This window comes from Gopherus flavomarginatus, chromosome 8 (genome assembly GCF_025201925.1).
Source record: "Gopherus flavomarginatus isolate rGopFla2 chromosome 8, rGopFla2.mat.asm, whole genome shotgun sequence".
NCBI lineage: Eukaryota > Metazoa > Chordata > Testudines > Testudinidae > Gopherus > Gopherus flavomarginatus.
In genome coordinates, this window is record NC_066624.1 from 15,120,853 (window position 1) to 15,147,057 (window position 26,205).

At 42.1% G+C, this 26,205-nt stretch overlaps 1 protein-coding gene across 3 annotated transcripts in view; it reads left to right on the plus strand.

The window, feature by feature from the left end:
• Positions 1 to 26,205, plus strand: part of STAG2 (stromal antigen 2) — a 170,287-nt gene that overhangs the window by 103,493 nt on the left and 40,589 nt on the right. For all 3 annotated transcript variants that reach the window (XM_050964464.1, XM_050964467.1, XM_050964466.1), the window contains exons 13-22: positions 256 to 363; positions 1,858 to 1,969; positions 3,818 to 3,935; positions 14,144 to 14,247; positions 14,471 to 14,563; positions 14,760 to 14,849; positions 15,876 to 16,079; positions 21,691 to 21,761; positions 22,106 to 22,193; positions 22,291 to 22,371. In XM_050964464.1, coding sequence (XP_050820421.1) covers positions 256 to 363; positions 1,858 to 1,969; positions 3,818 to 3,935; positions 14,144 to 14,247; positions 14,471 to 14,563; positions 14,760 to 14,849; positions 15,876 to 16,079; positions 21,691 to 21,761; positions 22,106 to 22,193; positions 22,291 to 22,371 — 1,069 coding nt within the window. The remainder of the gene's footprint in view (positions 1 to 255; positions 364 to 1,857; positions 1,970 to 3,817; positions 3,936 to 14,143; positions 14,248 to 14,470; positions 14,564 to 14,759; positions 14,850 to 15,875; positions 16,080 to 21,690; positions 21,762 to 22,105; positions 22,194 to 22,290; positions 22,372 to 26,205) is intronic.

Here is a 26,205-nt window from a genome sequence, read left to right on the forward strand (position 1 = left end):
ACCGTGTTGATTTTAAAAGCATGGCACATGTGGGCAAAGCAAAGGGTTGCCCAACAGATTAGACTAATATTTTGGCAGTGCTGTATCCTCCATGTAGAAGGACTATTCACTTGTTGGGTTTTTTGTTTGTTTGTTTTTAAAGGATTGAGGATATTTTAGAGAAAAGGCTTTCTTTTGACTCTTTCTTCCCTTTTTTCCTGTCTAATGATAGAATTAAATTTTTTGTCTGTGTATTTTTTTCCTTTCTCTTCCTAGGAGTAGTGAAGAAGTTCTGACTGCAGAAGACTGTGAAAATGTCTATCATCTGGTTTACTCGGCTCACCGGCCAGTAGCAGTAGCTGCAGGGGAGTTTCTTTATAAAAAGTGAGGAGCAATATACTTAATGTTAATTGATTACCTTTTTATTGTATGGACTATCTAAAAAAGCACTAACATAATGGATATTTACCTTCTAGCTAGGAAAAGGGAAAGCTGAGTAAGGAAGTAGGTGTTAAAATACAAAGGCATGAATAACTTGTAGTGAGATCTGCATTTAAAAACAAAAAAAGTCACAACCCAGGCTCAGATAGAAGCGTTAGTCCTGGTGCTGGCTGTTGTTTGGGAAATGTTTTAGAGAATTCTTAAAATATGTTTTCTGTGTAATGTAGCATGTACATAAAACATACAATTGCATAAGTAGCTCATAGTTTTCTTGCTTAATATGTGGCCATCCCAGCTAAATTATGGAAAGAATACACCCTGTTCTCATGAATGCCATGTAAAATGTTGCATATATTACACTTAGAAGTGGAGATGTTTTAAGGAATGGACTAGGATGTGTATTGGTATTACATTCTCTTACATGACTGATCCAGATTATTTTGGATTGTCTGCTGTCTTGGTACATGTGGCAGCCATTGTGGTTTAGCTTGCTCCTGTAAACTTTCATTTTTCTCATCATCTTTCAGTAAAAGAGTTCATGAAGAGTCTGATAAATCTATGTCCATCAATTGGTAAATCTACAAGTCTATGGGATTTGAATTTGGCCCATACCCAAGTTTTTGTCCTTACCAAGCTTACACGTTTGCGATAATGCTTTTTCTCTGTAGTGTGCATTTCTAATGGCCGTTGCTTCAGCTAATCTTCTGACGATGACAGATTGCATAAGATGGATGTAAAAGTGCTCTCAGTCCTTTTACTTATCAAACTTTCTGGGTAACTATTACATAGTTACTGAGATTGTAAACTCTTTGGGATAGGAACTGTCTTTTTGTACAGATTTTGTACAGCTCCTAGCGCAATGGGGTTATGATCCATGATCGGGGATCTCAAGCAGTATGATATTGCAAATAATAAAAATTACTTGGAATCGTGCAAAGTCCTTTTGTAAGACACCTACATTGTTTGAGAAATTTAGGCCATTTATAAGAGATTATAAAAATGGATAATTTTGTTATGCAGACCTGCAATGATCTATGTGGAGTATCAGTGTCATTAAGATTTCAGCCTCAGTTCTGTTGACTTATGCACTTGCTCAGCTATAAACACTTGATTAGTCCCACTGAAATGAGTGTTTAAAGTTGGACAACTCAAATGCTTAGTTAATCACTTGCTTAAGCTTTTCTGGGATTTAAGGCCTAAATCCTGAATGACACTAATGGAAAGGCAGCTCTATCAATTCCTGAAACTTACAAAGCTGCCTATTGGAGCTCAAATCATAGAATCATAGAACTAGAAGGGACCTCAAGAGGAGCAGTTTACATCTTCATTTGAAATATTCAGCATTGGTTTCTGTTGGAAACAGGATACTAATACTGTTAGTCTATTTCAGTATAGCATTTCTTATTTTGTTATGTTAAAAATATTTTATTTTCTTAGACTTTTCAGTCGCAGAGAGCCTGAAGATGATGGACTGCTTAAAAGGAGGGGGAGACAAGGTCCAAATGCTAACCTTGTGAAGACTTTGGTATTTTTCTTTTTGGAAAGTGAAGTAAGTTGAGTTTCACATTATCCGTTTTATCACTGTGGCTAAGGCCTGGTCTACACTGGTGGGGCGTAGAATCGATCTAAGTTATGACGCTTCAGCTATGTGAATAACGTAGCTGAAGTTGACTGACTTACACCTACTCATCGCAGTGTCTTCACTGCAGTGAGTCGACTGCTGCCACTCCCCTGTCGACTCTGCCTGCACCTCTCGCAGCGGTGGAGTACAGGAGTCTACGGGAGAGCTGTTGGGGCTTGTTTTATCGAGTCTAGACTAGACGTGATAAATCGACCCCCGCTGGCTCAATCGCTGCCTGCTGATTCAGCGGGTGGTATATACGTACCCCAAGAGAGAGTTCCATTCTTTCCTGCTCTTATGTATTACATATCCATACTGGTTTCCTGTTTTAAATCATTACTCTGGGAAACTAGACTTTATTCTTTATAGTGTAGTATATCATTGAAGATCTGCAGAGTACAGGAACCCATTTAATGGAATAGACAGCCAGTCACTTAAAACTATATGAGAGAGAGGTAATATAAAAAAAAAAAACTCCTGAGGGCATTCTGCGCCAAAAAATAAAATAAAATTCTACAAATAAATGTGGAGGCTACAACATGGCATTGGGGAGCACAGGCCACTGAGATCACTGTGCAGCTGTCTGCCGGCGGGGGGGTGGGCCTAGTGATGAGGCTGCATCCAACCCCAACATAGCACAAGGACATGGCCAGCCCCAGAAACACCCCATGGCCCTGCCCCTCTGTTTGGGCAGCAGGCTCTGCAAGGCAGGATCCAAGTGTCAGGGGGATCCAGGTATGGGTTGAAAAGATTCTAGCGTGGTAGTGCGACCTAGCGGTCATAGTCCATATAAACCCCTTTCTGAGCGGGGTAGCGTGGCCTAGTGGCCAGAGTCCATATAAACCCACTTGTGAGCGGGGTAGCGCGGCCTAGCGGCCAGAGTCCACATAAGATCCCTCATGGTTCTGAGGTGAGGGTTAGGGGGGACTTGGGACCTCCCTCTCCACTGAGCCCTAACCCAGGGCCCTGATAGTGGCAAGCTCTCCTTGCCTCTTGCTTGGCAGGGATCTGCCTGTAACATGCCGAGCTTCCTCACAGCTCTAACACTGTCTCTAGAGTTCCCCTGGGTCACTTTCCACTGTAAATACTAGTTCATCTGGGGCTTGGGGTCCTCTGGTCTGTTTCTCCCTGTGACGTCCCCCGTCAGGGTCCCAGGTAGTGCCTCAGCTTGACTGACTTGTGGATCCTGACGCGCAGGCTCTCCCTCCTCAGGAGCAGGCAGCATGCATCCTTCTCTTCTAGTGGTCAGCCCAGACTGAGCTGTTTTGCAGGTTTTTATATCTGTTCTCCAGTTGAAGCATGCCCAGCAGAGCTTCCGGGGTGTGGCTTCCTCTGCTAGAAAGGAAGAGTTAACCCCTGCTGTACCAGTGCAAGGCCACTCTGCCCCATCACAAGGACAAAGAAGTTTGGGCCTTGCTAGGTGTTGAATGTCTCCTGTATGAATGGGAGATAAAAGTGCTAAGTGTCTTGCAGCATCAGACCTGTTAGTTGGGAAAATTAGGTACAGTCTTCTCACATTAAAAGGTTTGGATTCAGACAACTCAGAAAGTTTGCTTTCTGCTGCTTCAAATTCTGTCTAAATAACTGTTAGTAACTCAGCAAATTGAAAATGTTAAAATATAAACCAAAGAGGAAGTTGGTAAGAATGTTTGTACTTTAAAAGTCACTATTTCATATTTGCTGTAACAGTGTTGAGATCTCTGGATTAATGTGCCACAAAGTTAAAAACTATCTTTTTCATTGGCTGGAGAATATAACTAATGTATTCCTTTTTAGTTACATGAGCATGCTGCTTACCTTGTGGACAGCATGTGGGACTGTGCAACAGAACTCTTGAAGGACTGGGAATGTATGAATAGTCTTCTGTTGGAAGAGCCGCTCAATGGAGAGGAGCGTAAGAGATTTCATTATCTTGCTGTCCAAATTGATGTATTGTTCATTTTTCAGCGTTTGATATAGTTGAGATACTGAAACTAACTCACCGAAATTTTTGAAATAATTTAAGCAAAACATAAATAACTTCAGATTGATATGGACTGCCCAGATTAGACCACTAATTATTTGACTAATTGTAGTCACAATGGAGTTTGTACATGATGGTTAGACTGTAATTTTATGTGAGAAGCCTTTATTCGTATAACTTTTAACTAGGGCTGTCATGCAATTAACAACCGCATGATTACGTTTTTAATAGAATACAATTTATTTAAATATTTTTGGATGTTTTCTACATTTTCAAATATATTGATACAGAATACAAAGTGTACAGTGCTCACTTTACATTTTTTATTACAAATATTTGCACTGTAAAAATTTTTTTTCAATTCACCTAATACAAGTACTGCAGTGCAACCTATCATGAAAGTTAACTTACAAATGTAGAATTATGTACAAAAAACCCCCTGCATTCAAAAATAAAACAATGTAGAACTTTAGAGTCTACAAATACACTCAGTCCTACTTGTTGTTCAGCCAATCACTAAGAGAAACAAGTTTGTTTACATTTATGGAGATAATGCTCACTTCTTAATTACATTACCTGAAAGTGAGAACAAGCATTCGCATTGCACTATTGTAGCTGGTGTCACAAGATATTTACGTGCCAGATGCTCTAAAGATTCATATGCCTCTTAATTCATGCTTTGGCCATAGTTCCAGAGGACAGTAGGTTCAGAGAATCTTTCAGTGCCCCACACTGCAGAGGAAGGCAAACACTCCCCCACTCCCCGGGCTTCTGCCAATCTGCCCTGGATGAAAATTCCTTCCTGACTCCAAATATGACGATCAGCTAAACCCTGAGCATGTGGGCAAGACTCACCAGCCAGACACCCAGGAAATAATTTTCTGTAGTAACTCAGATCTCACCCCATCTAACATCCCGTCACAGGCCATTGGGCATACAATCAGTAGGCAAGCCGGCCTTGATGAGACCACCCTCTGTCGGCACCGCCCACGATCCCGTTGCCAATCCCAGTCCCGACGCCGATCACAGTCCTGGCACCGATCCCCTTCTCGGTACTGGTCACACTCACGGCACGGACCAGCGTCCCGTTTGCCAGCCCGGTGCTCCAGGCACCGTGACTCTCGCAGCCACTCCAGACGCTGAGCTTCGAGATCCTGGTTGATCTCCCTGCACCGGTCCGGTCGTAGGTCCCGATCTCGTTCCCGGTACCGGTATGGCTCCCGGTACTGATCCCTGGTGCTGCACAGAGCGAGATCAGTCATAGAGGGAGACTCTTCCCAGGGGTGTTCAGCCCCTCCTTGGCCATCCCGACACGCATCAGTGTCCTCTCATGCGGACAGTTGCTATGCACAGGACCGTGACTCCGATGTGCCCAACAGAATCTTCCAGAAGACCCAGGCCCAAGATCAAGGCCCCCATCAGTGGTCATTCTGGACACCTTGGGCGTATCACCAGGCCCAAGGTGTACCTCCAGTCCCATCTCGCTCTGCTCCATCGGAGCATCAGGTGCCGGAGGTGACTATCAGCCGCCCCCCTCCTACCGGTATGGAGGAAGCGCGTGTTCACCACCAGACTCCCAGATCCCACTGGAGCCGGAGGTCGTCCAAGAGCAAGAGTCCACACAGGACCTGCTTGTCCCTGACCTCTCCTCTTCCTCCTCTCCTGATGAGGCGGTGGCGGGGACATCCTCCACGGGCCCTCCTCCAATTGACCTGAGGGCCCATCAGGACCTCCTGAGATTTGTGGGACTCAATATGAATCTCCAGGTAGAGGAGGTACCGGAGATAGAAGACCCCGGGGTGGATATTCTGTCGGCGGACGCCCCCACAAGAATGGCCTTACCATTCATCTGGACGATCCAGGCCAATGCTGATAACATCTGGCAGTCTCCAGCCTCTATTCCACCTGCTGCCAGGGGAGTTGAATGCAAGTACGTGGTGCCCTCTAAGGGTACGAGTACCTGTACGTCCATCCTCGTGCCTGCTCCCTTGTCGTGCAGTCTGTCAATGAGAGGGAACGCCATGGCCAGCAAGCTCCGGCTCCCAAAATTGAAGGAGTCTAGGCGCATGGACTTACTGGGCCGTAAGGTATACTCTGCAGGGGCCCTCCAACTCTGGGTGGCAAACCAGCAAGCCCTGCTTAGCCGCTACAACTACAACACCTGGGCAGTGGTGGGCAAGTTCACGGAGTTAGTCCCTCAAGATTCCCGTCAAGAGTTTGCTGCCCTCTTGGAGGAGGGGAAGAAAGTGGCAAGGACTTCCCTCCAGACCTCGCTGGATGCAGCAGACTCCGCAGCCAGGACTCTGGCCTCAGGAGTTGCCATGAGACGCATTTCATGGCTTCAGGTGTCAGGCCTTCCTTCAGAACTACAGCATACCATACAGGACTTGCCCTTTGACGGTCGAGGCCTCTTTTCTGAAAAGACTGACTCTAGGCTGCAAAGCCTGAAGGACAACAGGGTCATTACGCGTTCTCTCGGCATGCACATGCCGGTGACTCAACGCTGGCCTTTCTGCCCCCAGCCTGACCGCCATTACCCTCTGCCTAGACAGAGGCAGGACTTTGGCAGAAGGCATGGTCGAGCCGGTCATAGACGGCAGTCAGGACCCCAAGGGGGCCAAAATCAGGGTCCCTCCAAGGCACCTACGGTGCCAAAGCCAAACTTTTGAAGGTGTGCCCGAGGACGGTGTACCAGTTACTTTCCAGGATCCTTTCCCTCCCTTTTACAACCACCACTCTCCTTTTTCCTCCCTGCGTGGTCCCAGCTAACTTCGGACCGTTGGGTCCTATGCACGGTGGAACTTGGGTACCACCTCCAGTTTTTTTTGCCCCCCCTTTCCATCCCCCAACCTCGTCCCTCTTCTAGGACCCCTCTCACGAGCAACTCCTCTTACAAGAGGTGCGGACACTCCTTGCGATGGGAGCCATAGAGGAGGTACCAAAGGACGAAAGGGGCAAGGGGTTCTACTCCCGCTATTTCCTAATCCCCAAGGGGAAGGGACGTCTCAGACCTATCCTAGACCTGCGAGAACTCAACAAGTTCATGATAAAGTTGAAGTTCTGCATGGTATCCCGGGGGACCATTATCCCATCTTTAGATCCTGGAGACTGATATGCCGCCCTCAATATGAAGGACGCGTATTTTCACATCACCATTTATCCTCCACGCAGACGGTACCTCCGGTTTGTAGCCAACCGTCAACATTTCCAGTTTACGGTCCTTCCATTCGGTCTCTCTGCTGCCCCAAGAGTATTCACAAAGTGCATGGCTGTAGTTGCCGCCTCCCTCCGCCACCGTCGGATACATGTTTTTCCATATCTCGACGATTGGCTCATTCGAGGGACCTCCGAGGCACAAGTCACCCATTATATGGACATCGTCAAGGACCTATTCGTGAGTCTAGGCCTGATGATCAATACAGAAAAATCCACTCTGGTTCCCACACAGAGGATAGACTTCATTGGAGTCCAGGATGGCCCCAGTCTCACCAGAGCCTGCTTACTACAGCCTCGGTTTCAGGCTATGGTAACAATTATCTGAGTCCTACAGAACTTCCTGACAACTTCGGCTCGCACTTGTCTCGGTCTCCTGGGTCACATGGCTGCCTGCACGTTTGTGACCAGACACGCGAGGCTATGCCTTTGTCCCCTCCAATCTTGGCTCACCTCGGTCTACCACCCGGGCAGAGACACCATAGACATGAGTCACGATTCCCCCGAGCATCCTAGGCTCCCTGGACTGGTGGTTGACGCCCTCCTTGGTGTGTGCAGGGATGCCGTTCCATCCACCTCAGCCTTCCATGTCCCTGATGACGGACGCGTCATCTCTCGGCTGGGGTGTTCATCTCGACCATCTTCGCATTCAAGACCTTTGGTCATCTCAGGAGCTGGCCTTGCATATCAGTGTCCAAGAGCTGAGAGCAGTCCGCCTTGCGTGCCAGGCATTTCAACAGCATTTGCAAGGCCGTTGTATTTCAGTGTTCACAGACAACACAACAGCCATGTATTACATAAACAAGCAGGGAGGGACACAGTCCTCCCCCCTTTGTCAGGAAGCCATCCAGCTTTGGGACTTCTGTATAGCCCACTCGATAGACCTAGTAGCATCTTTTCTCTCAGGAGTTCGGAACACTCTGGCGGATCGACTCAGCAGATCCTTCCTGTCTCACGAGTGGTCTATTCGTCCGGACGTTATTCATTCTGTTTTCCGGAAGTGGGGCTTTCCCCGTATAGACCTCTTCGCTTCCCGCAAGAACAGGAAATGCCAGATGTTCTGCTCCTTCCAAGGCCTCTCCCAGGACTCTATCTCGGACGCTTTTCCTGATGCCGTGGACGAGCCAACTGCTTTACGTCTTTCCACCGTTCCTGCTGGTTCACAGGGTCCTGATAAAGCTCCGCAGGGACAGAGCTCGCTTGATCATGATCGCTCCAGCGTGGCCCAGGCAGCACTGGTACACCATGCTGCTCAACCTATCGATAGCCAACCCAATTACTCTGCATCTTCGCCCAGACCTCATAACTCAGGACCACAGCAGACTTCACCACCCAGACCTGCAGTCCCTTTGCCTCACAGCATGGCTGCTGATTGGTTAAGCCAGTCCGAGTTACATTGCTCTGCCTCAGTACAACAAGTAGCAGGAAACCTTCCACTCGGTCAACGTATCTGGCCAAATGGAAGCGTTTCTCCTGCTGGTGCAAAACACATAATGTTACTCCCACCGAGGCATCGATCCCCACCATCTTGGAATACCTCTGGTCTCTCAAACAACAGGGCCTAGTGGTATCATCATTGAGGGTGCACTTGGTGGCCATCTCTACCTTCCACCCAGGGGAAAGTGGCTGCTCTGTGTTCTCACATGCTATGGTTTCTAGGTTCCTCAAGGGCTTGGACTGCATATACCCCCAAGTATGCCGTCCCGCCTCAACCTGGAACCTCCAACCTGGTTCTAACCAGACTGATGTCTGCCCCTTTCGAGCCGTTAGCATCCTGCTCGCTACTATACCTGTCCTGGAAGACAGCTTTCCTCGTAGCCATTACTTCGGCCAGACGAGTCTCTGAGCTTAGGGCTCTTACGGTGGACCCGTATACTGTGTTTCACAACGACAAGCTGCAATGCGACCACACCCGGCTTTCCTCCCTAAAGTGGTATCGGCCTTTCATATCAACCAGGCTATCTTCCTTCCGGTCTTCTTCCCGAAGCCACACTCATCACAACGGGAACAACAGTTGCACTCCCTAGATGTCCGGAGAGCGCTCGCATTTTATATCAAGCGGACAAAACCCTTTAATAAAATGCCCCAACTCTTCATCGTGGTGGCAGACCGAATGAAGTGCCTGCCTGTCTCCTCCAAGAGGATCTCATCTTGGGTGACGGCGTGCATCCATACTTGTTATGACTTGGCTCATGTCCCCTTGAGCCACCTCACCGCACATTCTACCAGGGCTCAGGCTTCATCTGCTGCCTTCCTGGCTCATGTACCCATCCAGGAGATATGTCGCCCAGCTACCTGGTCCTCAGTCCACACCTTTGCCTCACATTACGCTCTGGTTCAACAGTCCAGAGATGATGCAGCCTTTGGCTCGGCAGTTCTGCTTTCTGCAACATCTCACTCCGACCCCACCGCCTAGGTAAGGCTTGGGAATCACCTAACTGGAATGGATATGAGCAAGCACTCGAAGAAGAAAAGACGGTTACCTTTGTAACTGTTGTTCTTCGAGATGTGTTGCTCATATCCATTTCAAACCCACCCTCCTTCCCCTCTGTCGGAGTAGCTGGCAAGAAGGAACTGAAGGGCCGTTGGGTCGGCAGGGGTATATACCCAGCGCCATGGCGGCGCCACTCTAGACGGCAACCCAGCCGACCCACCGAGTGTTGCTAGGGTAAAAATCTTCCGACGAGCGTGCACGCACCTAATTGGAATGGATATGAGCAGCACATCTCGAAGAAAAACAGTTACAAAGGTGAGTAACCGTGTTTTCTTAAACATGGGAGACCAGAACTGCGCTTGGTATTCAGATGAGGTTTCACCAGTGCCCTGTATAACGGTACTAACAAAACCTCATCTCTACTGGAAATACCTCACCTGATGCGTCCCAAGACTGCATTAGTTTTTTCATGGCTATATCACATTGGCAGCTCATAGTCCATCCTATGATCAACCAATACTCCAAGGTCCTTCTCCTCCTCTGTTATTCCAACTGATGCATTCCCGTTTTATAATAGTAATTCTTGTTATTAATCCATAAATGCATACCATTGCACTTTTGACTATTAAATTTCATCCTATTACTATTACTCTAGTTTACAAAGTCATCCAGATCTTCCTGTATGATATCCCGGTCCTTCTCTATATTGGCAGTACCTCCCAGCTTTGTGTCATCCGCAAACTTTATTAGCACATTCCCACTTTTTGTGTCAAGGTCAGTAATAAAAAGATTAAATAAGATTGATCCCAACACCGATCCCCGAGGAACTCCACTAGTAACCTTCCTCCAGCCTGAAAATTCACCTTTCAGTATGACCCATTGTAGTTTCCCATTTAGCCAGTTCCTTATCCACCTTTCAATTTTCATATTGATCCCCATCTTTTCCAATTTAGCTAATAATTTCCATGTGGAACCATATCAAATGACTTACTGAAATCGAGGTAAATTATATCCACTGCATTTCCTTTCTCTAGAAAATCTGTTACCTTCTCAAAGAAGGAGATCAGGTTGGTTTGGCATCATCTACCTTTTGTAAAACCATGTTGTATTTTGTCCCAATTACCATTGACCTCAGTGTCCTTAAATACTTTCACCTTCAAAAATTTTTCCAAGCCCTTTTATGCTACTGATGTCAAACTAACAGGTCTGTAGTTGCCCGGATCACCTTTTTTCCCTTTCTTAAAGATAGGAACTGTTAGCAATTTTCCAGTCATACAGTTTATAGGATATTTTCGCATCTCAATTTGACCTTTGCATTAAAAATACTCATGGTTCGTTGTGGGAGGAAATCATTACCAATACAAGGTTCTTCTGTTTTGCCTGTCTGTAGCACCTTGAGTATTCACAATATGCTTTTCAGCAGTAGTAGTGCATTTAATACATCAGAATTTCCATGTCTACTCTTATTTGAATGATTGGCTCATCAGGGTATCCTCACAGGAGGTTGAAGCAAAAGCTCTGTCATAAATATGCACTAGGGTTCAGGATAAACCAGAAGAAATTACACACACCACCAGATCAGACCTTTTATTGGGGCAATCTGGAATCTCAAAAAAGCAGAGATTTTCTTCCAGAAGAAAAGCATTTTAAAAATTGGGTTGCAGCAATAAAATTGTTGCAGAAGGACTCACATCAAATAGTAACATTCTTCAAGATGGGCTTTGCTCACATATGTGGCTCTGTTTGCCTAGCTAGAGATGAGGCTTCTGCATCTCTGGCTATCAAAAAATTGTGTGCCAAATACAGACAGCATGATTATGAAATTGACTCTACCTAGGGTTGTGTTCCTGACTCTCATATGGTGGACTCAAACTTCAGTGTGTCCTCAAAGGAGTTTTATTCAGTTCCTAAACTCTCCACTTGCAGGCAAGGAGAATATACTAGCAGATTAGTATGAATGGTCATTCTGGAGTGAATGACTTCTCCCTGTGGAGATGTCAGGACAGAGACTTATTCGCAGCAAGAGACAGCTGTATATGTCAGAGGTTTTGCTCCAGACCAGGAGCAGACCATTACTCTCTGATGCATTTCTTGTAGATGGGGAATAGGTCTCCTGTGTTCTCTTCCTCACCCCCATTTCCCCTAATTCAAAGAGTTTTAGGTAAATATCGAACAATGTAAAGCCAAAGTTAATCTGATTGCTCCAGCTTGGGCAAAACAGTGGTTCAACTATTTCAACTATCACAAGGAGTTTTATCTGTCTGTCTCTTCAATTCCATTCCTATTGACAGAGCAAAAAGGTCTGATTTGCTATCCAAACTCAGACTCTGTGCCCTTAACAGTAAAAGCCACAGGAACCTCACCAATCTGATACTGTACTCTTAAGAAAAGGTGCAGTAGATTCAGTTGAACTCCAAGAACCAGACAAATCACTTGTGTTATAACTAAAAAAAATTCTCTTTGTGGGAAACAAACAATATCATAAACTCAGCTTCAACTCCTGACCAGTCCATACTGGGATACTTCATTTGAAATTCTTGGGACTCAGTGATTGGTAAAAGTATTTATAATAGCCATCTCAACTCATTATACTGTAGTCAAGCAAAAGATTGTATTTATCCATGATGTAGATTCTTGAAGTCGTTGGTGAATGTCTACCTTTCATTTAGAGTATTTACACCTACACGACACCTCAGTCTAGTAGTTACTCAGCTGATGAAACTTCCCTTCAGACTCCTGAGAAGATGTTACCTGTTTTTTCTCTCAAGACAGCCTTTATTGTAACTATTAATCTGCTAGAAGAGTGAGTAAGAGAAGGGCTTTCATAACTGACACACCCTCCTGTGTTTGCAATGGTGGTGTAGCCAGGTTGCTCCCAGGAAATCAGAGAGAGAAGGTGGATGAGGTAATATTTTTTTATTGGGTCAGCTTTTGTGGGTGAAAGAGAGAAGCTTTTGAGCTACACAGAGCTCTCCTTCAGGACTGTTTCAGATCTGAAGAAGACCTGTGTGTATCTTGAAAGCTTGTCTTTTTTACCCACAGAAGCTGGTCCAATGAAAGATAATACCTCATCCACCGTGTCTCTCTGACACCCTCCCATGCCCTCTTGTGGTATTTCACAAAGATAAAGTGATCCTACTTCCATACCCAAATTTTTTCCTGATGGTAACAGAATTTCATCTTAACCAGTTTGTAAACTTATTAGTATTTTTACCTAGACCACACTCTTTCAGGAGAAGTAAGCTACCTGCCTGGGATGCTATGATAGCATTAGCTTTCTGTTTGAGTAGATCTCAGAAATACAGGAAATCACCTAAACTGCGTCTCTCTTATGGAGAAAAAGAGTGAAGGTCAGGCTGTTGCATATTAATGTCTTTCTAAATGCTCTTGGACTCTGTACTGAAGAATGTTATAAACACGCACCTGTTACTCTTCCATGAGGGCTTAGAGCACACTTGATTAGAGTAAAGGCCAGTTCCATGTCCAGCCTTAGTTATATTCCAGATTAAAAACCTGTTGAGCTGCTGTTTGAAGCTCTATTCATACATTCACAAAACATTATTTCTTAGAACTGGTTTCTATATCAGATGCACAGTTTGGTAAAGCAGAATTACAATCTGTTTAACTAGGCATCCTTTCACAATATCTGAAGGGAGGAGAGTACTGTTGGCCAGACTGCCAAGGATGCAAATGTGCAGAGGTCAGTTGAAGAAGAAATGAAGAATACTCACCTGTAATCATAGGTTCTCATGATGGATTGTGCACATTCACACTGCCTGCCTACTTTCTCCTCTTCCTTGGAATCCTAATTTCAACTTTGAACCCGAGAATGCAGTAGAGAGAACTGAGACAACTAGTACACCTTGTCACCTTTTATAGCCCTACTCTCTGAACATTTGGAGCTCAAGTGAAGGAGAGGCAGGGAGCGTAAGGGTACCCCAATGGCTGCTGCTGTCAGAATGTTCCACAGGTCCAAGCTGCAGTGCCAGCTCATCCCAAGACTCCTAACGTGAAGAGGTCATATTGTAGAATTCCAGTTATAGGTGAATAACTCTAAAGTTCTGTTTACTGTCATATCTACATACCCACATGCAAAAATAATTAAATGCCAAAAACAATAGATTTTTGGGGAGAGGGGAAATAGGAAAATTACAAAATCTGCCACTTCTGTGACATAAGTGTAGCCTTCTTTACACTAGAAAAACAAAAACAGCATACTAAATTTACAGCACAGATCACATGACTCTGTTGCATCATTCCCCCAACATTATATATTTTCAGTCTGATCCTGTGAGGTGCTGAGCATCTTCAGTTTCTCTTCATATCAAGAATAGTCGAGGGCTCTCTGCACCTCAGAGTCATAAGCCCTCGGTTTATAAACTTTGAAGTAAAAACCTTGTTGCTTGATGTCTAAGGAATCCAGTGCTATAGAACTAATATATATAAAAAAGTGACAAGTTGCAGTTATGATATGTTTGCTTTTTAATTTCAGCTTTAACTGATAGACAGGAAAGTGCACTGATTGAAATAATGCTGTGTACAATTCGACAAGCAGCAGAGTGCCATCCACCTGTGGGAAGAGGAACAGGGAAAAGGGTATGATCTGTAACTTTGAAACAACATTTATTGTTACGAGAGAAATTCTGTTAAATTCTGCCTTTTTATTATTTTTTCTGTTCTAGTATTCAGGCCTTTCATAGCTCTGATTTTTTGACTGTACTGAATAAGAAGAGTGTAAAATAGTTTAGTTCCAAAACCTGTCTAAAAAAACAAAAAGTCAGTTTTTAGTTATAAAAACTTCCTTACATCAATAATTTAGGTGCTGACAGCAAAAGAGAAGAAAACACAGCTGGATGACAGGACAAGAATTACAGAGCTTTTTGCAGTGGCACTTCCTCAGTTATTAGCAAAAGTAAGTTTAATTCCATTTGGAGGTAGTGGTTGTGTGTTGTCAAAATGTTAGGCACTTGTATATTAGATACTTGTTTAGCTTTTTGTTTTGATCATGTGTTAGTAATAAATAGCTAGGTCTTATAGCTAAGATTATTATTGTAATCACTTCAAAACAAAAATCTTGTAGGCTTTAATTATTTTTGTTTATTTGACAGTATTCTGTAGATGCAGAAAAAGTGACCAACTTGTTGCAGCTGCCACAGTATTTTGACTTGGAAATCTATACAACAGGACGATTAGAAAAGGTAAGATAACATAAAATGAAATTAAAGAGAGGGAAAAATGAACTGAGTCCTTGTCCTCACTGAGATTTCAGACATCAGCTCTGCGACGCTGGTGAAAACCGCTTATGTAAATGCTGTTTGCTCTGGTGCATCTACACCAGTGAAGAAAAGGCCTGAGCTTCATGGTCTCCACTGGCTATTTGTCTTAGACTGTGTCAGAGCCCAAGTTTACTTTCGAAAGATTTCTTGGCCAAGGTCAGTAGAGGAGAGTCTTTCTAGGCAATGATTGTCATGTAAGAGCATCCCAGTTCTGAGCTATCAGTTACATTTCAGAACAGGTACACGATTTGGTGAGAGATGCTTGTGCTAATCTTAGTTGTAGCTAATATAATTAGGTTCTAACTTTTGTAAGTACTAAAACTAGTAAAACACAAAACTTGCATTTGAGAAGTGTCAATTGAGCTACATAGTTGTAAACTTTATTGTTAGTAAAATTGTTTGGTGTTACAATTTGAGAGGTGATATATTGACATTTTCTCCCTGTGGTGGTATAGAGCAAATATACTTGATATGTGTTTATGAATACAGGGGTTGCTCTTAAAAGCTTTTCTATTTTGCTTTTGATGACTAGATATTACCACAATGTTGCCTGTATATCATACATTACATCACAACACAACTAAAATGTTTTTCTGGTGACCATCAGGTACAAATACAAGTATTTTAGAATGGGAAATAAATATTTTTCTGTACACTGTGCAACTATCACCATTAATTCAGCTACTATCTAAAAGTTTTCTTTTGTGTTTTGTATTTTAAAATGTTAATTTTGGTATATGTTTTAAATTTGTAGTCTTCACTGACCCCCCAGTTAATTTTTTATTTTGTATTTTACTGTATTGCTACTATCGCTTTCTCTAGAGAATTGGCAGTTTTCTAAAATAGTGTTAGGTTCAATACGACACAGTCATGAAAGTAACAGAACAATCTAAAAATCTTTGCTTTAATAACTAGAATATAATTGGAACTTTGTTTTTACTTTTGTAGCATTTGGATGCCTTATTGCGACAGATCCGGGATATTGTAGAGAAGCACACGGATACGGATGTTTTAGAAGCATGTTCTAAAACATACCATGCACTCTGTAATGAAGAATTCACAATCTTTAACAGAGTTGACATTGCAAGAAGTCAGTTAATAGATGAGCTGGCAGACAAGTTTAACCGACTTCTGGAAGATTTTCTGCAAGAGGTACATCATGTGCATGATGATCTTCATATCTTGCCATTTTCATCATATCTTGTTGGCTTAGTATCTACAAAACATACTAAATCCACTCTAATTTACGAAACTTTTAATATAGTAATCACAGTACTGTACCATTATAGATAATATATATAATCATGTTTATATATAATATATGTCATTATAGTAACATACCATTTCAAGTCTGGTGAATCCAAATCTGTTTTGTTCTGAAATTAAGTTGGTGATGATTCTGTTTCCTACTCTTTCAACATGATATGGGTCAAAATCTGTTGGTGATTTTTTTAAACATATCTTCATAGTTTGTCTCTTTATGCTATTAAATTCACTTGGACCTTCAATTTTTAAACAGTCAAGTTGCAAAATTTATATGTGGTGATGAGTTAGTTAGCTTGTAGATTTTGCTAGTAACACTTTCAATTGGCATCCATGCTTTCTATTATGTGGTATTTCGTCTTTTTTAACTGTTTTTTTTAATGAGTTCAGTTATTTATTATTATATATGCAATCATCAGAGGCACTTATTGCAGCATTAGGAAGTATTTTTTGTTTAAACAATCCTATCCCATTGTTGTTCAAATATTAGTAGGAGGTAAACACCAAGGATGAAGATGAATTATGTAGCGTGTAAAAAGGACTATCCTGGGAATAGTGGCAGGAAAAACGTAATGACATTGGCACACATCAGGTACTGGAATTCTTTCCCAAGAGAAATGGCAAAGGAACTTCCGCATGTGACATCTAAAATGGAAAACGACAAAGGGTAAAATTTTCAAAACTGCCTGAGTGACTTTGCTTTAGGAGCCTAAGACTCATTGAAAATCAGTAGGACTTAGATTCCTCTGTCACTTACGCACCTTTGAAAACTTTGCCCAAAATATTAGGGGAAAATCCTACATTGGTACAATAATGGACAAGATGGTCTTGTTTATATCTTTTCACAGAACTTACAGATGGTAGAGGTTCACCTCTGAGTGACCTTTAAGCTTTTATGCTCTTATATTACTAGATTGATATGGGGTTGGGAATGCTGCATTGAGTCCTTATATTGTATACTGGCTTTTCTAGACATACAGCAGTTGTTTCAGGTTTATATAAGAGAGAGTAAAAATCTAAGTGACATTCCATTGTGAATGGTACTTTTAATCAAAACATTGTAATGCAGGCTCTTAAAGTGAGGTGAGGAGATAGAAAAGAGAGATAAATTAGGGTGAATCAGTCAAGCTCCAGTTACACCAGCTTTCAGGAAGAAGACATCTAAGAACAATGAGCCCTGTGGGGCAGGGACCATGTCTTCTGCTGTGTTGAAGCATCTAGCACAATAGGGACCTCAATCCAGATGTCTTTTGGGTGCTACTACAATCTAAATTAATAATACTCAATCTAGTGACTGGATTCAGCACAAAAATGGAACTTTTTTCTATTTTAACTTTTTGGTGTCAGAAGGTGAAAGATTTTGCTGATAAATAATTTTTAAAGGAGCTTTGTTTTCTGAATTATTATTGTTGCTTATTCATGTAATTTCTCTATGGCAGGTAAGTGTTAGGCACTCTCTGTAAATCCCAGTATGCATAAGTACCCTTTATTCTAGATATACACCTCTACCCCGATATAATGCCTTCAGATATAATGTGGTAAAGCAGCGTTCGGGGGGGTGAGGGGACTGCATACTCTGGCGAATTAAATCAGTTTCAATATAACACAGTTTCACCTATTATGCTGTAAGATTTTTTGGCTCCCTGGACAGCATTATATCGAGGTAGAGGTGTGTTTCAGTAGAAACTGAAAGGAACCCCAACAAATTTGTCCTGCTAAAGACAGTGTAAGCCATCTTGTAGTATCTAAACAAAAAAGAAACCACAAAAGCTGATTTTTCCAGAACATCATGAAAGATCTGAAAACTTCTTTGCAAATTTCACAAACCAGTTTTATGACTTCCATATCCCGCTGACTGTGAATTACCAGGAGGATGATATTCTTAGCTATCCCACAGTGAATGAGAGCATTAATGCTATAGTTAAACCAAATTTTTCTCAAAAGGGTTTTTTTGCACAATAGAGCTGTTAGTCTTGGCAAGACCCTGCATAGACCTCTGCATGAAAACAAATTCTGCTACAATATTAATTTATTTGTGTGAAATAACTTCATTCCTACCTCGACACACACAATCATGGCTCATCATTGGAAATACTCGTTGATGTTGAACATAAATGAATTTCTCAATTATTATTTTGGAGGACAAAATTTTCTGCAACTTGGCTCTGCTCCCTGGGCTTCTGTTTCTGTGATGATCATAGAATATCAGGATTGGAAGGGACCTCAGAAGGTCATCTAGTCCAACCCCCTGCTCAAGGCAGGACCAGTCTCCAGACGGATTTTTGCCTCAGATCCCTAAATAGCCCCATCAAGGATTGAACTCACAACCCTGGGTTTAGCAGGCCAATGCTTAAACCACTGAGCTATCCCTCCCCTTGATGTTATGATCAGATTCTCCTTCCCAACGTGTGAAAAAGAAGGGAAAAGCTTTAGTTGCTCATCTCCCTTGCCCCCATAGTTCTCAGCTACTGCACTGTACTGCAACCTGCCTTACTCACCAGCTATGCTTCTGGCTCTTCCTGCTCTTTGGCTGGAAGTTGGATTCCACCTCAGAATCCCAAACAGCAGTGCCTGCCTCATTGAAACAGTGCACAGAACAGGCGGTGAAAATCCAGTTACTGCCTCCTTTTGAGAGAGAGGATAGAAAGCAAGAGGTGGATCCTGGCGTGGCAGGGAGATAAGTCAATATCACTCAAAAATGGCAAACTCAGAAAAAAAATGCTGAAATCCCAATGGCATCTTGGAAAAATAAGTATTGTGGAATCCATTGTGTCCTGATTGAGATGAGTGGAGCATCTACCTCTTAGATATATTGTTTCAGATTGTCTGTGGACTCAGATAGGACATCCTGTGGAAAATCTGTGACCCAGATACTTTTGGGGGTTTGTGGTCCTTCTTCCTCCTGGAAATGCAAGATTATAAAAGTCTAGGGAAGACCAGAGTCCAGGCTCCAGCCTGAGCCCAGAAGTCTACACAGCAATGAAACAGCCCCGCAGCCCAAGCTGTGCGAGCCCAAGTTGTCACAAGCCATGAACGGATTTTTCTTGGCTGTGTAGATATACCTGAAGAAAACAAAGCCCTTCTCTTCCTCAAAGAATGAAAAGTTCTCCACCCTCTTAAGTAATTGAAGGAAGAACTGGACTTCAGTGGGGAAGATACACCTCTACCTCGATATAGCGCTGTCCTCGGGAACCAAAAAATCTTACCGTATTATAGGAAAAACCTCATTATATCGAACTTGCTTTGATCCACTGGAGTGCGCAGTGCCCCCCCTACCCCTGCACCGCTTTACTACGTTATATCCGAATTCGTGTTATATCAGGTCACCTTATATCAAGGTAGAGGTGTAGTTTGTTTTATTATTATTATTATTATTATTATTATTATTATTCCTGGACTCTTATCCAAGTTGGTGTATCCTGTCCTTTACAGTCTTAGAAATAAAGATTTTTTTTTTTTTTTTTTTACAGCATGTGTAGTAGCTCTTGTGCCTGGCTACAAACACAGTGTAAATTGCAAAATGTGCTGGGAATTCACAGAAATGATTGAAGGTCTCCAGACCTCTGTCATCCTATTTGTGATGCTGCACTTGACATAACTCTGTTCACATTTTATTGTTAACTGTTGATAGAAGGATTTTGTGGGTCTGGGCTTCAGAAACAGAAGATATATTTATATCCCCCTTGGTGCAGGCCCTCTCTGATAGCATCAAGTTGTATGAGGAAGACCTAGGATGTTGTCATGAAGTAATCCTCAGATCTTTGTAAGTTTGAGTTTCTTCAGGATAGGAGGGAGAAACACCATCCCCCATGGTCATTTCATAACAGATTTAGGTATTCTGTTCTGGGCCCTCTTTCCAGAAGCATCATCCCTTCTCCAAGCAAGCATAAATGAAGAATTGCTGGCTCAACCCCACCAATCATAGGAGACTGAAAATCTGGTCTAGATTAGTACGCTCATTACTGACTTTTGAGTATTGTCCTAAATCATTTTACAAGACATGGTAAAGAGAATTTCTATAAATCTAAAATTAAGCAATTACTTCAAACCTCTTTTGCAAAATAGAAAAAAATTGTTGCCATTCTAAAATGATTGCAACATCTCTGCAGGGTCAGGAAGTATTGTAACCATATTTCAGAAGATGAAATGGAAGTGCGTTGTTAAATGACCTGACCAAGGCTACAAAGGAAGTGCTAAGAATAGGTCTTAAGTCTCCAAGTTTGTTGTCTTAGCCAGAAGATCTTTCATCTTTATGGTCTCTATGTACAACCTCTTCTCAGAAATAGCCCGGTTGACTGCTACCACCAAAAAAAAAAATAAAGAGCATGACACTTGAGAATTTCCAAAAATAATCCAAGACACTTAGCAGGATTCTGCCATGTGACTCAGCTAGCTGAACTGAAACTGAACCCAGATTACGTTACAGGAGTTTATTCAAATTACAGAGAACCAATTCTGTAACTTAAAGTGTGTGTTGAAGTCCTTTGATTTGTTGTCACTTAGTTTGAGTAGTATTTTTAGTATGTTCATACTCAGTCCCTAACTTGTAAGGTTCTCTCCCTTGTTTATGGAACTAATTTGTTATAATTTAGCTTCTAAATATCTAAAGGAGATTTCTTCTAGTGAAAATTTTAAACATTTATATATATATCATCTTCATAGGTGAGTCAGATTGCCAGAATAGTCTTTTCCCAGATAAGCATAGTGATGAGCACATATTGCCTGCTGGTCAGCCATTTTATTCAAGAAACTTCAATTACTGTTTTCCCCAGGCCCTCTTTTTGAAATTTTCTGACAGCAGTAGGAACAACCTAATTGTTAAAATTAAGTTGATAGCAATATGTACTCCAGTGACTAACTAATAGTAATTTAATGTCTTAGGTACACATAACCACATGGGCGATATGTTATGTTTAAGTTGTCAGGGTACTCTTGGGGAGACAGGAGAGAAGTAGTGGGGCAAGGAGAAGTTTAGATGTAAGGTACAAATCAGGGAAAGAACATCTGTAAAGTTTCCTACCTATCTCTTTTGTTTTGGGTTAGAGTTGAGCCTGAACATGTTCCTAAGGAGTTTACTAGGCTACATTGAAGGTTTCCATATTTCTTTTTGGAAAAAGAGTTGTTTTATGACTGAGGTACTTGCCGTATCAGTACTGACCAATGGTCCATCTAGTCCAGTATCTGTTGTGTGACAGTGGCCTCTGCTGGATTCTATAGAGAAACTTGAATCACCTTCATAATACACCTGCCTGATTGTGCTATGCTACGTATGCCATATAGAAAATTTCTACCTGATCTTAGCTCTGGTGAGCAATTTATCTGAAATGTGAGGATCGATAGTTCTCATAACTTACTCTAGCTAGTGTTTTGTATCTTGTTGTTGTAATGCCACTTTTCCTAACACGGATATGATTTATTCCAAAATGTTTTGATGCCTTCATACTATTTCATTTAACACACTTTTTACTGCAACTCTTACCACAAAATAATTGTGTAATAGGGTGAGGAACCTGACGAAGATGATGCTTATCAAGTCTTGTCTACGTTAAAGAGAATCACTGCTTTTCACAAGTAAGTAGAATCTCAGCCTGAATGTCTTGATTTTCATATTTGTAACGTACTATAGTTTCTTATATTATTAAATTAACCATGTTAAATTTTGTGAGAAACTTATATTTTGTTCAGTTTAAATTCGGAACTGTGCATGACATTGGCAAATCTTGAATGGAAGACTATTGTAAATACAAAAACATTTATACAAAAATATCCTTATGATTTAAACTAAACTCTCTCTGGTTTCTTTACTAGGACAGTTAAAAGCATAGAGTAGTTATTAAATACCAAATTCCAGAATTAGTGTAATAAAATATAGCCATTTGATGTGTACAACACAGTTTCATTTCTGCTTTCTCCAGTGCTCATGACTTGTCAAGGTGGGACTTGTTTGGTTGCAACTACAAATTATTGAAAACTGGTATTGAAAATGGAGACATGCCAGAACAGGTATTTAAAATATGCATATAGAAGTATAGCAGTGAAGATACTTTGTTAATGTTTATATTGGGATTTTTTTCATCTAACTTTTTTTTCTTAATCACAGATTGTTATTCATGCACTGCAGTGTACTCATTATGTAATCCTTTGGCAATTAGCAAAAATTACTGAAAGCAGCTCCACAAAGGTATGTCATGTTTGAGCGGTAAGTCCAATTGAATGTATAATCTTTTTATAGCATTGTGAGAGTCTTTTAATTTCCTGGTAGAATCTGTATCACCTCTAGGATCACCCCCATCTACCCTCAATTTTTAGTGCTGGTTGAAACTTTTGAAATTATGATGAAAAATGACTTTTTTTTTCACATTTTTACACATTTTTTTTTTACACATCTGAATTCCTTCTGTCTTCACTTTTTCCTTCCTGCTATTTAAAATATAACTTTGAGTCTGTGTAAATAAACAAGCTGTAGAACTTTAAAGATCTACTTTAAAGTAACAGTAGCAAAGTAACTCAGCTGCAAATTAGCTACTTTGTCAGTGTGATACATATCAAAATAAAATTCTTAATACAGAGTAGTGAACCAAGTGTACAAAATATAGTATAATCAAGGCTCTTTGTGCCCTTCAGGAATTGGATCTAAATTGTGCACAAGCCCTGAGGTATCTGTGGTAATGCATTTAAATGAAGAGGTTTTTATGTATTAAATTTCATAAAAAAATCGGTGCAGTATCCTGCAATTTGTTTCTGTATTGCTGAATACTAAACAGTATAAAAGTTAGTAAACGATGAACAAAACACAAGCTTGTAATGAAAAAATCATTTGAAGGATCAAACTTTACCTGGTAAAATCAAGAAATTGCATAGTTTATGGGTATGTGCTGAATTAGGTGACACTACTTTACTTGGTGCTTCTCTCCTTTTCAAATGCATAAAATAGTTCAAATTAGGGACTTGACTTTGAATTTTCTGAGTTTTGTCCATTGTAGTTTTTCCAAAAGGAAATATTAACATTGCTTAATATAGTGTTTCATTATGTGGTATATAAAGGGTTTGACAAAGCAAAATGTATCAAGTCCTAAAGGGCTAGCTTCTGGTGTGGGGTTTTTTTTGGGGAGACAGGAGGAGGCCCATTAATGCAAATGTCATGTACCCTGGTTTTGATGCTCAATAAATAAACAAAACAAAATGGAATTGACTGAATTGTGGTTAGCAAAAAGTTTAGGGCAGGGTTCCCCAGCGCTGTGCTCGTGGGCACCAGGGTGCCCACGTACTGGCCGGCAGACGGGCATCCGCCAAAATGCCACCGACAAACTGCATCATCCAGAGGCATCACCACCGAAATGCTGCCGATTTTCGGCGGTATTTTGGTGGCAATCCTCTGGATGACAGTGCTTGTCGGTGGCATTTCAGTGGCGACGCCTATTGATGTTGCTGCTTGTTGGCGGAATTTTGGCAGATGCTCGTCCTCCGCCACGGTCCTCCGTGGCTCGTCGTCAGGCTCCTGCCAGTCAAAAAAGGTTGGGGACCACTGGTTTAGTGCCTGGTAATTAAGGTTTGTCACAAGGGTGATTGAAGAAATGGAGGTAAGTACTGAATAATGAGGTTTAAGAATTGAAACAATGACAGTTCACTAAAACTATGTCAGGATCCCAATAAGGGCAGAGAGGGCCAAGGGTCAGAGCAGGGGGAGTAGCAGAGGAGTTTGCAGTTGGGTTCTAGACCAGGGTTGATACCAAGGATCAGAGTCCAAGTCAGGTTTCATGGTCCAAGTTGAGACATGAAGCCAGGAATTCAGGAGCAAAGAGCAGGAATGGTCATGGCAGCTACAGGAGATCTGTGGTCAGGGCCAGCGCTTCCATTTAGGCGGCCTAGGCAATCGCCTAGGGCGCCAGGATTATTGAGGAGTGGCATTTTGGGGGGGAGGGAGTTGGCAGGCAGCTCCGGTGGACCTGCCGCAGTCGTGCTTGCAGAGGGTCCCCTGGTCCCGCGGCTTCAGTGGAGCTGCCGCAGGCATTCCTGCTGACAGTCCGCTGCTGTCGCAGCTCCGGTGGGCCTCCCGCAGACATGGCTGCAGCAGCTCCACCGGAGCCACGGACCAGTGGACCCTCTCCTCAGGCCAGCACGCGGGGCGGCGAAATGGCTGTGCGCCTAAGGCACTAAAAACACTAGCGCCAGTCCTGTCTGTTGTGATGCCTGGACAACTCAGTTTACGTAGGGCAGGGAGCCAATCAGGAGCCATGAGGCTGCTGTCTTGCATACCCTTGGGGAAGAACTTCCCATGGGCTGTGGCCCCAGTGGATCATGGGTACTGAAGTGGAAGCTGATGACAGCTGCCGCTGAGCAGCTGGCTGGTAGCTCTGCAGGCCTGAGTTATAGAGCTGTGGGCCCATATAAGCTAGGGGAACATTATAATGCCTTCAGTAGAAATGAAGAAAAAATACTAGAAAAGATGGTCCCTTTGAGATTATTTTTTCTTATTAAACAATCACATTTTTGAAAAGTAAAACTTCATCGTTTAGTTTAAAAGTTAAACCTATTTTATTATATATTTAACTGTTTCACTGCTGCCAAATATACTAGGTATATACTTCAGTTGATTACAATTGAATGCCAATTGAACATGATGGCAAAGGGATTGGAGCAGAGAATGAGAAGTGGAAGGGATGCATTAAGCTTGATAAAAGTTTTGTAACAGTACAAGGTCTAGCTTAGTCACTGACAGTCTGAACAAACTGAAATGGAAATAAATGTAAGGTTCAGCTTTGCTGGTGGTGGAGTGCAGGATATCAAACTGGCAGATTACATTATTTTTCTCTTGAGAATAGCTGAAATCCATTTTAATACTTTCAAGATCAGAATAAATTTTGTTTTAAAGAGTGAGAGCGCAGATGTAATTCAGAATATCTTATTCATATGTGTAGTCCCATTGACTTCATGTAATAAATTTTGAATGTTGGATGGAATGAGTATATGTTTCATGTATTATATAAAAATACATAGAAACAATATTAACATTTCAGTGACAAGCATGTAAAAGGTAGGACATGTTGCTTGAGCACAAGAACAAGTTAAACCTGAGCTGACACCAATAACAAGTTATTTTTTTGTGGGTTACCCATTCAAATGGGGGGTGTAACACCCTGAATGTGTGGGTATTACGTATTTCTCTGTTATAGGGAGCCATCTTTCAAGTGTCCAAGATCTACTAGAGTTCAGTCACCTGTTTAGGCTCCACCGTTTGGGCCTCACATCAGGTTTTAATCACTGGTGAGAGCAGCACAGACCTCCTTACTACTTGGGCTAAAGGAATAATTACTTTAGATGGTAGCAGTAGTAGTCTGTTATCCTCTATAGACCAGCCACCAGAGGGGAGTATATATATAACACTGAAACAGCAGATTTACATATGCATTTATAGACTGTGTACTAAGGGCATGGATCTGGCAGATTCTTTTTTAAAGGCAGAATAATTGAGTGGATGAGATTTAAGTCTGCTATATTAGAGGCCTGAGTTTTCTTCCCGGTTCTATCAGAAGTGTCCTGTACAACCTCTCAGTTACTCTTTCTCTGAAATAATATTGCTGTTTGCCTCTCTCCTATGCTAGAGATGTTTAGCCTTATTGATAATTCAATGCACTTCATAACCTTTATGATTGACCACCTTGAGCTTGAGGTGAGACTAGAACTTGTGGTGTCCAGCTCCTAGCCTAATTAAGCTTCCTGTAGCCCAAAGGATAGTAGGAGGAGGATTAATTTTACCTGTGTCGGGTCAGAAGTTTCAGTTTTGTGAAGGGTTTTTTTCTCCTCTCCCCTGGATGACTGGAGGTGTTAATTGGCTGCCTCACTTTGAATGGTCCTGTGAAATATGTGTATACTGCTTATAGTAGGCTGTTCCACCTTGTATTTAGCTGTGACATTCTGAATACATTTCCTTGACCTGAAGATCTCTATGTAAGCAAGAAAGCTTCTCTCTCACCAGCAGAAGCTGGTCCAGTAAAAGACCTCACTCACCTTGTCT